Source organism: Ailuropoda melanoleuca, chromosome 6 (assembly GCF_002007445.2).
Source record: "Ailuropoda melanoleuca isolate Jingjing chromosome 6, ASM200744v2, whole genome shotgun sequence".
Taxonomy (NCBI): domain Eukaryota; kingdom Metazoa; phylum Chordata; class Mammalia; order Carnivora; family Ursidae; genus Ailuropoda; species Ailuropoda melanoleuca.
Genome location: NC_048223.1, coordinates 131,521,574 through 131,532,673, shown reverse-complemented (window position 1 = coordinate 131,532,673; position 11,100 = coordinate 131,521,574). Strand labels below are relative to the sequence as shown.

The 11,100-nt window shown below is 46.5% G+C and overlaps 1 protein-coding gene across 2 annotated transcripts in view; it reads right to left on the bottom strand.

Moving 5' to 3' along the window:
* Window positions 1-7,580, bottom strand: part of LOC100468534 (cytochrome P450 2C23-like) — a 20,470-nt gene extending 12,890 nt beyond the window's left edge. The window contains exons 1-3 of one of the 2 annotated variants that reach the window (XM_019809407.2): window positions 7,419-7,580; window positions 6,603-6,843; window positions 4,308-4,470 (exon numbers count right to left, since the gene is read on the bottom strand). In XM_019809407.2, the coding sequence (XP_019664966.2) occupies window positions 4,308-4,470; window positions 6,603-6,782 (343 nt within the window). In that variant the 5' untranslated portion in view covers window positions 6,783-6,843; window positions 7,419-7,580. The remainder of the gene's footprint in view (window positions 1-4,307; window positions 4,471-6,602; window positions 6,844-7,418) is intronic. The other variant, XM_019809406.2, reaches the window with a different exon arrangement.
* Window positions 7,581-11,100: the final 3,520 nt, after the last annotated feature.

Sequence of the window (11,100 nt, the reverse complement as noted above, 5' to 3'; positions counted from 1 at the left end):
TCCAAAACCTATGGGACAATGCAAAGGCAGTCCTAAGGGGAAAATACATAGCCATCCAAGCCTTACTCAAAAGAACAGAAAAATCTAAAATGCAGTTTTTATATTCTCACCTCAAGAAGCTGGAGCTGGAACAGAAGAATAGGCCTAATCCATGCACGAGAAGGCAGATGATCAAGATTAGAGCAGAGATCAATGAATTAGGAACCAGGAGCACAGTAGAGCAGATCAACAGAACTAGAAGCTGGTTCTTTGAAAGAATAAATAAGATCGATAAGCCACTGGCCAGACTTATTCAAAAGAATAGAGAAAGGACCCAAAAAATAAAATTATGAATGAGAGGGGAGAGATCACAACCAACACCAATGAAATAGGAAGGATCATTAGAAACTTTTATCAACAACTTTATGCCAATAAATTAAACAACCTGGAAGAAATGGATGCCTTCCTGAAAATCTATAAACTACCAAGACTGAAACAGGAAGAAATTGATGATTTAAACAGACCAATTAATTATGAAGAGATTGAAGCAGTGATCAGAAACTTCCCCAAAAACAAGAGTCCAGGGCCTGACGGATTCCCCAGGGAATTCTACCAAACACTCAAAGACGAAATAATACCTATTCTCCTGAAGCTGTTTTAAAAAAATAGAAACAGAAGGACAACTACCAAACTCATTCTATGAGGCCAGTATTACATTGATTCCCAAACCAGGCAAAGACCCCATCAAAAAGGATAATTACAAACCGATATCCCTGATGAATATGGACGCCAAAATTCTCAACAAGATCCTGGCTAATGGGATCCAACAGTACATTAAAAGGATTATCCATCATGACCAGGTGGGATTCATCCCTGGGATGCAAGGGTGGTTCAAAATTTGCAAATCGATCAGTGTGATAGATTATATCAACAAGAAAAGAGTCAAGAATCATGTGATCCTCTCAATTGATGCAGAAAAAGCATTTGACAAAATACAGATCCTTTCCTGATTAAAACACTTCAGAGTGTAGGGATAGAGGGTACATTCTTCAATTTCATAAAAACCATCTATGAAAAGCCTACAGCAAATATCATTCTCAATTGGGAAAAGCTGAAAGCCTTTCCCTTAAGATCAGGAACACGACAAAGATGTCCACTCTCACCATTATTTTTCAACATAGTACTAGAAGTCCTTGCAACAGCAATTAGACAACAAAAAGGGATAAAAGGTATCCAAATCAGCAAAGAAGAAGTGAAACTGTCTCTCTTCGCACATGTGCGAAACCCAAATGACTCCACCCCCAAATTACTAGAACTTATAGAGCAATTCAGTAATGTGGCGGGATACAAAATCAATGCTCAGAAATCAGTTGCATTTCTATACACGAACAATGAGACTGAAGAAAGAGAAATTAGGGAATCCATCCCATTTACAATAGCACCAAAAATCATACGTTATCTTGGAATTAACTTAACCAGAGACATAAAGGATCTATATTCTAGAAACTAAAATTCACTCTTGAAAGACATTGAAGAAGACACAAAAAGACGGAAAAATATTCCATGCTCATGGATCAGAAGAATAAACATAGTTAAAATGTCTATGCTACCCAGGAAATCTACACTTTCAATGTTATCCCAATCAAAATACCAATGACATTTTTCAAAGAACTGGAACAAACAGCCCTTAAATTTGTGTGGAACCAGAAAAGGCCCTGAATCGCCAAGGAATTGTTGAAAAAGGAAAAACAAAGCTGGGGGCATCACGTTGCTGGATTTCAAGCTATTCTACAAAGCTGTGATCACAAAGACAGCATGGTATTAGTACAGAAACAGACACATAGATCAATGGAACAGAATAGAGAACCCAGATGGACCCTCAGCTCTTTGAGCAACTAATCTTTGACAAAGCAGGAGAAAACATCCGGTGGAAAAAAGAGTCTCTTCAATCAGTGGTGCTGGGAAAACTGGACAGCTATATGCACAAGAATGAAACTTGACCACTCTCTCATACCATACACAAAGGTAAACTCCAAATGGATGAAAGAATTTGAGGTGAGACAGGAATCCATCAAAATCATAGAGAAGAACATAGGCTGCAACCTCTTTGACATCGGCCACAGCAATTTTTTTCATGACACATTTCCAAAGGCAAGAGAAACAAAAGATAAAATGAACTTATGGGACTTCATCAAGATAAAAAGCTTATGCACAGCCAATGAAACAGTCAAAAAAACTAAAAGGCAGCCCATGGAATGGGAGAAGATATTTGCAAATGACACTGCAGATGAAATACTGGTATCCAAGATCTACAAAGATCTTCTCGAACTTAATACACGAGAAACAAATAATCAAATCAAAAAATGGGCAGAAGATATGAACAGACACTTTTCCGATGAAGACATACAAATGGCTAACAGACACATGAAAAAATGTTCAAAATCATTAGCCATCAGGGAAATTCAAATCAAAACCACATTGAGATATGACCTTATACCAGTTAGAATGGCAAAAATTGACAAGGCAAGAAACAACAAATGTTGGAGAGGATGTGGAGAAAGGGGAACCCTCCTACATTGTTGGTGGGAATGCAAGTTGGTACAGCCACTCTGGAAAACAGTGTGGAGGTCCCTTAAAAGGTTAAAAATTGAGCTACCCTATGACCCAGCCATTGCAATACAGGGTATTTACCCCAAAGATACAGACGTAGTGAAGAGAAGGGCCATATGCACCCCAATGTTCATAGCAGCATTGTCCACAGTAGCTAAATTGTGGAAGGAGCCGAGATGCCCTTCAACAGATGACTGGATTAAGAAGTTGTGGTCCATATATACAGTGGAATATTACTCAGCCATCAGAAAGAATGATTACCCAACATTTGCAGCAACATGGATGGGACTGGAGGAGATAATGCTAAGTGAAATAAGTCAAGCAGAGAAATACAATTATCATATGGTTTCACTCATTATAGAACATAAGAAATAGCAGGAAGATCGGTAGGAGACGGAAGGGAAGAATGAAGGGGGGTAAACAGAAGGGGGAATGAACCATGAAAGACTATGGACTCTGGGAAAAAAACTGAGGGCTTCAGAGGGGAGGGGGTGGGGGACTGGGATAGGCTGGTGATGGGTCATAGGGAGGGCACGTATTGCATGGTGCACTGGGCATTATACGCAACTAATGAATCATGGAACTTTACATCAAAAACTAAGCATATACTGTATGGTGACTAACAGAACATAATAAAAAATTATTAATAAAAAAAATGTTGAGGATGTGGAGAAAGGGGAACCCTCCTCTTACACTGTTGGTGGGAATGCAAGCTGATACAGTCACTTTGGGAAACAGTGTGGACTTCCCTCAAAAAGTTAAAAATAGAACTACCCTATGATCCAGCAATTGCACTGCTGGGTATTTACCCCAAAGATATAGATGTAGTAAAAAAGAAAGGGCACATGCACCCCAATGTTCATAGCAACAATGTCCACAATAACCAAACTGGAAGGAGCCGAGATGCCCTTCAACAGATGAATGGATAAAGAAGATGTGGCTCATTTATACAATAAAATATTACTCAGCCACCAGAAAAGATGAATACTTAGCATTTGCATCAACATGGATGGAACTGGAGGAGATTATGCTGAGTGAAATAAGTCAAGCAGAGAAAGACAATTATCATATGGCTTCACTCATATGTGGAACATAAGGAATAGCACGGAGGACCACAGGGGAAGGGAGGGAAAACTGAAGGGGGAGAAATCAGACAGGGAGACAGACCATGAGAGACTCTGGACTCCAGGAAATAAAGTGAGAGTTACAGAGGGAGGGAGGTGGGGGAGGGGGTAACAGGGTGATGGGCATTAAGGAGGCACATGTGGTGATGAGCCCTGGGTGTTACATGCAACTAATGAATTATGGAACACTACATCAGAAACTAATGATGTATTATATGTTGGCTAATTGAACATAATTTTAAGAAGTAAAAGCACAGCAACTCTGCAAGAAATTGGACATTTTAATCCTTCTGAAAACGAAGCCTGTCCCTCAGAGTTTGAGGAACTTGCCCAAATCCCCTGTGCGACCCTCTACCATCCTACAACCTCCCTCCCCTGCAAAAAGCCACATATTGTGGAGCAAGAAATGAAGGGGAATGCGAGAAGAGAAAAAGCAGGTAGGTTTGGGTGTCGTGGGCTGGATGGAGCCATGGTGGAGTAACTGAGCTTCCTGCCACAGCCCCAACAGCCGCGGGAAGGTCATGGACCACAGAAATGGGCAGAACTGAGGCCCACAGAGAAGTGGGCTGGCAGCTGCTCTGGACGGAGACGTACTGTATACTCTGAGGGCATTATCCATGATGGGGAGCCTCCCTCTGCCTCCGAAGTTGACCGCCTGACCACACAGGGCATCCTTCAGGGCCTGGAGTCCATGAAGCACAACGATTGGATGGGGGCCCAGACGCAGCGAGTACACAGGGCCGTGCTGCTCAGCCAGCTGGGGAGAGTGGCAAGGCACACCTGAACAGCTGGCCCAGTTCCTGGACGCGCAGGGGCAGTTAGACGTGAAGACATTCCGTCCCAGCAGCCCCAGTGTCTAGCAAGCTCCCTCCCCATTGGTGTGCCCCAGCCAAGACTCCCGGCTGCAGACTGGGAGGCATGCTGACCTGGGGGCGGGGTGGCAGGATGCCTCTGTGCAGGGACTCACACCCTGGCCTCTCAGCCTCTTGTACCTTTCCCTAATCCCTTCCTTTGCTGGAGAGAACAAAGCACTTACCAAGCGTTTGACAAATACTAGTTGCTACACAGCGTCTCAGGACTGGGGAAAGATAGGGCACGGCAGGAAATTTATCTTCTTTGATGCACGTTCTAGTGGGCAAGACATGACAGTCAAGTCTAGAGTATGCTTGCGTGCAGACGTGCCAATGGGAAACACCAGTGAGGAGGGGCGGAAGGCTGGGGGTGGTCTCATCTTTGAGAGAAGGTCACTGGGGAGGGTCTCCTTGGAACATAGCATTTTAACACCAAGAAGGAGGGAATGCCAGCCAGATGGATATCTGCGGGAACAGTAACCTCTGCAGAGGGACTAGCAAAGCCCTGAGAATTAAGGGTGCCTGGGGTGGGAAGGAGTGAGGAGGCCATGGTGGGCAGCGGAGGGCAGGAAAGTGTGAGAGGAGGTGTCGAGGGTTAGGTGGTGGGAGGATCGGGGGGTGAGGGAGTGGGAGGTCCAGGTCCTGTGAGGCCTTTTCTGTGTGTCAGAGAGGGGCATTGGCTGCTGAGGGGGTGGCTCCCCCTCCAGAGTCTCCCTGTATGGAGCATGGACAGAATGGAAGGAGGGGCATCTGTGGGCAGGGGGCTATGCTGGATTGATCCAGGTACAGAGAGAAGGCCGGGTTCCCAATGCCTTTTCTAGGTAGAGTGAGGGTTTGCTGGTGGCTGGGACGTGGTGGGAGAGGGGAGTCAGGATGAGAACATGACCACCCCTTCTAGACAGGGGGAGGCAGGGAGAGGCAGCAGGGGCACAGCTCCATGCCTGTCAGTGCAAAGAGCCCGTGAGCTTCATGGTGCAAGTGCCGAGGCGCTCTGGGGTGCTGGCATGGAAGCTGCAGGACATGCTCTCTGACAGCCAGGTTTTCTCAGAGAAATGAGAGTGAGAACGACATGGGGATGGGAGGAGACGCTGCTAGCAGTTTAAAGAAATAGCACTAGGCAGGAAAAAGTCCCCTAGGAGAGTGGGAGGAGTGAAAGAGGGGACATCCTGGGGCTGCAGGAGCATGAAGGGGCCCCAAGAGTTTAAGGACCATGAGTAGGGCCACCTACTCCTGGCCTGGCAGAGCCACAGACTCCAGGCAGGGTGAGAGAGGAGCTGAGTGATGCCAGGGAGAGAAGCACATGACTGGCAGTAGAATCCCAGCCAGGCTGGGACAGGAAGGTGCCCAGGTGGGCATCGGGGAAAGTAGAGACACTCCAGTGGGCACCACTGATGAGTGGGGACAAGGGACTCCATGAGGGCCCTGCAGAAGCTTCTAGACCACAGGTCAGTCTAGGACACGTCCACCCACCTCTCTCCCTCACTCAGGTCAGAATCCACCGCTGTCTGAGGGTTCCGATCCCCCTACACCCCTCATAGCCCTTTCCGAGTGGATACCCTTGATCCCCGCGTCTGGGTCTACAAGGCGCTGGACTGACCAAAGGGCAGGAATGTGGAACCAACATGCTGACAGGTCTCCCTGGAGTTGACCTTGAGATCCCACAGGTGCAGCTGGAAAGTCAGATGGGTCATGACGATGGGGTGCAGTTTGGGCAATGACCCCACTGTGCCGTGGATACACTCCTCACTCACCAGGTGTCCCATATGTTATGGTCTTACATCAGTCAGAATCAAAGCTTGAAGGGCCCTCTCATGTCAGAGATTGTTAGAGGGGCCTCAGAGAGCCATCAGTTAAGAATGGAGCCATTTTTGAGGGGTCACAACTCCTGGTCTCTTCAAAAGGATCAAATAAACAAAAAGTGGCATATTCTAGCACAACTGAAAGAAACACAATACACCCCACCAACGTTAGCTGGGAAATCTGCGTAAAGCACTTATACCACCCAGGGAGCAGCTGGCCACACCTGAGGGGGTCTTACCCTGGAGAGAGAGGTGGGCAGGTCCCAAAGTTTCACCTGCAGGATATTGCCAATGATGGGAAGAGGAGGAGGGCCAGGTGGCAGCAAAAGCCCACGAGTGTTTCCTCTTCTCCACGCAAAGATGAACAGCAGGAAAGCCACGTAAACCACCAGCAGGGTGGGCAGACTGAATAGAGCCATGTCACTGCCCTGTGTGGGCCGTGGAGCGGGCACTTAGAATGTCAGCCACCGCTGATGCCTGCTGTTGAAGACAGTTTGTTGTGGTTGCAAATCAGGGTGCCCAGGAGACCCACGCGCTCCTGGAGCCACGTTTAGAAATGTGATGGGTTTGGCATCTTTAAAGTCACTTCATTCAGACTCTACACTGTCCCCAACAGGGTTCCTCCTTGTCCCTTTGTTTGTCCCCCCACCTAGTCATCAGTTTGACTCTTCTCCCAGAATAGAAAGAAAACCCAAAAAGGAAAATTCGGGTGTCTCTTGGTGGCTGCCAGACTGAGTCTTGCTCCAGCGGACACAGAGGGGGCAGGTGGAAGAGGGACCCCCTCTTCTCCCCAGCCACATCCTGCCTGATCTTCTCCATCTGGGGCGTCTGTGGTGCCGCCACCCTGTAGCACCTTCTTCTCCCTTCCCATGGGCCCATACGTCACCCTGCCCCATTCAGCCCATTTAGGACAAAGCAGTCAGAATCTCCTTTAAAGACACAGATCAGGCCAGGTCATTCACCTGCTGAAAAACCCTCAGTGGATTCGCAGGAATTTACCTACGGGAAAACCCAAAAGCCTTAGAAAGACTTCCAAGACCCACCCTAGCTTGCACCTTGCCTTCCTGTCCTGTGGGGCCTCCCAGCACTCAGCTCCAAGATCAGTCCATGCAATGCGGCCTCCAGGGCACCTCCTCGCCCTTTCCTCTGCTTGTGATGATGCCCTTTCTGCTTCATCTGCCGACTCACCTGCACTTCGGTCCCCAGCCTCTCCCGCACACTCGCCACATCAACTTTGCCTTCTCTTGAGTTTTAAGTGGTGATTGTACATTAACCTTAACGGTTCACTGCATTTGGACAGAGACTGGAATTCAGGACAGTGGCCTGGCGTCCACTTCATTTTGGACCCTGGGATGCGGTCCAGACGCTTACACCTCTACCGGGCGGGTGCATTTCACAACCCCTGGCATCCTCCATCTCAGGCACCTTCCATGCTTCCCTAGCTCTTCCTTCTTTCCATCCCACAGCAGGCTGCTTCCTCATTTCAAATGGCATTTATTTGATTATCAACAAGATTAAACAATTAGTATGTTTAAGTTTATGGGCCATTTGTAATATTTCAACTGTTATTTGCCCATTTTTCTAATGAGATATTTACCTTATTGAGTTTTCAAGATCTTTATAATATAGTCAATTTCCAAAAAAGGCAATAACACCTTCATCCATCCGACCAATACACACAGTAACTTACTAGACATGTTCCCCAAATTATGTAACAGTTTGTCAAGTTTCATGTCAGGATACTTAAGACAATGTTTTACATGAGAAATAATGACCATTTATTCCTTTTCTGGCATTATAAATTAAAGTTCGTTTTTTTAATCTAAATCCTCATTTTAACTGGGAAACAATGCAAAGGTATGTGAAGAAAGTTACTACCTCTCCTCCAGACTCACCCCTGCAAAGTCCCTGGGGTCAGCAGCCAGCCACACATTGCTCCTTTTGGCCACACGTATAGGTGCATGGATGAGGGGTGGGCGAGTCAGTGCTGCTGGATTATAAAAAACAGGGCCTTGCTGGGGCACCTGGGTGGCTCAGTTGGTTAAGAGTCTGCCTTCAGGGGCGCCTGGGTGGCACAGCGGTTAAGCGTCTGCCTTCAGCTCAGGGCGTGATCCCGGCGTTATGGGATCGAGCCCCACATCAGGCTCCTCTGCTATGAGCCTGCTTCTTCCTCTCCCACTCCCGTGCTTGTGTCCCCCCCTCTCGCTGGCTGTCTCTATCTCTGTCAAATAAATAAATAAAATCTTAAAAAAAAAAAAAAGAGTCTGCCTTCAGCTCAGGTCGTGATCCCAGCATCCTGGGATCGAGCCCAACACAGGGCTCCTTGCTCAGCGGGGAGTCTGCTCCTTCCTTTCCCTCTGCCCCCCCGCTCGTGATCATGCTCTCTCTCAAATAAATAAATAAAATATTTACTTTTTATTGTCTTTTAAATTTTTCATTACATTCAGTTAGCAACATACAGTACATCATAAGTTTTTGTCGTAGTGTTCAATGATTCATTAGTTGTGTATAACCGAGTAACAATATGAAATCTTTAAAACAAAAAACGGGCTCTCTCTTCCACTCTCCTACCTGGTTTTTTTTAAGATTTTATTTATTTGTTGGAAAGAGAGAGCACACACAGAGGGGGAGGGAAAGTGGGTAGCAGAAGCAGACTCCCCGCTGAGCAGGGAGCCCGCTGTGGCTTAGAGCCCAGGATCCTGTGATCGTGACCTGAGCCGAAGGCAGACACTCAGCAGACTGAGCCACTCAGGAGCCCCTTGCCTACTTGTTTTCTATTCCCTCACCAAATATTTCTTGGGCATCCTCTTTGAGATCAGTAGATGTAGATTCTGGTCACTCCTTTAAATGCTGCATAATATTCCATGGTGTGATACACGGTAAAATAAAGGAAATTTTCAACTTTTAATGTTTAGGGGCCCTGCTCCTGGGTTCCCAGGGAAGCCATACTTGACCATTTACCAAGGACAAAATGACATGCAAAGTCTCAAAACATGGCTCTATTTCTGCCCCAGCACAGTTTGTACATCTGATTTGTTTAAAATATAACCAAAAGGGGGAATTCCAAACACAAAGATAAGCAAAACGAAGAAAGCTCTCTTGTTGCCATAAAATTAAGTTCGCACAGTCCTGAGCACCAGAAACTGAAGACGACATCTGCAACTTTTTCTGAAACGCCCTTTGTCTGACGACTTGTAACTTTTTATGTAAACATATACAACCCTGTACCAAATGTTCTTCCCTGGACCATCCTCTTCCCTGTGAAGATTACGTTCCCCAGGCAGCTGTCGTCAGTTCTGTTTAGAGATTCTAAAAGATTTGTCCATTTTTGCTCCGACATACACCGCGCTCGATAACTCGCTCCCCGAGAACGTGCATTCGTGTTGTTCGCAGTCTTCTTGTTTGCTTTTTGCCCACAGAAAGGGTGCTGTCTTGAGGATTCTCTCACATAATTTTAGTTTTCTATTGTTGCTATTTCTATGGTTCCCAAAACAGGAATAATTGGGTTAAAGGGTGTGTATCATTGTCCTTGGAGGAGGCTCTTCCAGGTTACTTTCAAGATGGCTGGAGCAGTCCCCTCTCATCCCACCCTGCATGTGCTCCCCACTTGCCCACCTTCCTGCCTCAGTGGGTCTCAGGGGATTGGCCTGGACGAGAGCCATGCGTCAGTCCCTCCATTGTCTCAGTCTGCATGTTCCCACTGACAAGTGTAAACACCTTCCATGTGCCCACTAGAATCAAGTTTGTGATTTCCAACCCTTGCACTCAAATCTAAGTGCTCATTGTTCTCACCTCCACAGGACGCGCTCCCAACCTGACACTGCTGGCTCAGGAAGGTTATGTATCTTTAGAGTAGAATTAACTGTTTGAATTCCCTGAACCATTAATTACCTGTCCATTTCCTTTGTCCATCTTTCTCTAGGTTGTTTATTTGGTTTTTCCAAATTGTATGTGTTCTTCACATGTAAGGGGATTAAGTATTTGCCTATCATGTGAGTGTATATGGACAACCTTCCCGGGTGGTCTCATTATGCTGGCTGTAATACAATCAGATGTGTCTGTCTTTTCGAATGGCTTCTGCATTTTCTGTATTGCTTACACAGATTTGTTGGAATAGCTTTCTGAGTTTTCTTCACGGATAGATAAATGAATAGATATTCTTTTAAAATATGCTTTCAACAGACCTGCTCCAGCATCTTGAGAAGAAACCACAGGGACTTGGCTCCTGCCTGCCCTTTGGTAGTGCATCATGGGCTGGCTTAGGTCTCCTGCAGCAGCCCAGCACTTGCTGTTGACCGTTGACACACAGACAAGGTGTGATGCTGAGTCTGAGTCGGAAGGAGCTGGCTCCCGTCATACAGCTTGTGTTATGGGGTAACATCAGAGGGTGTCCTGAAGCCCTTCCCTTTTCTACTGAAAAACTGTCCACTTCTGGAATCCAAGTGATAATGGTATATGAAATGCTTTCAAAATAACAGGGTGTCTAGTGCGACTACCGCTCCTGCATGTGGAGCCGCAGACCCCGCGGTGTGAGGACACACGCAGGGGCCTTGGTACGAAGACAAAGGCTTTGTCTTTGAAAGGTGCTCTCCAACCTTGGACTGGCTCATCAAAGGAAGTCTGTTTGGTGGAATATCTTACAGCAGTTCCTTGCGGTGTGGCATGTATCAGCAAGAGGAGTTTCTCCAAGCCGGGCTTTCTAGAGGTGCTCTGACTTCAGCTGAAGCAGGCAGCTGC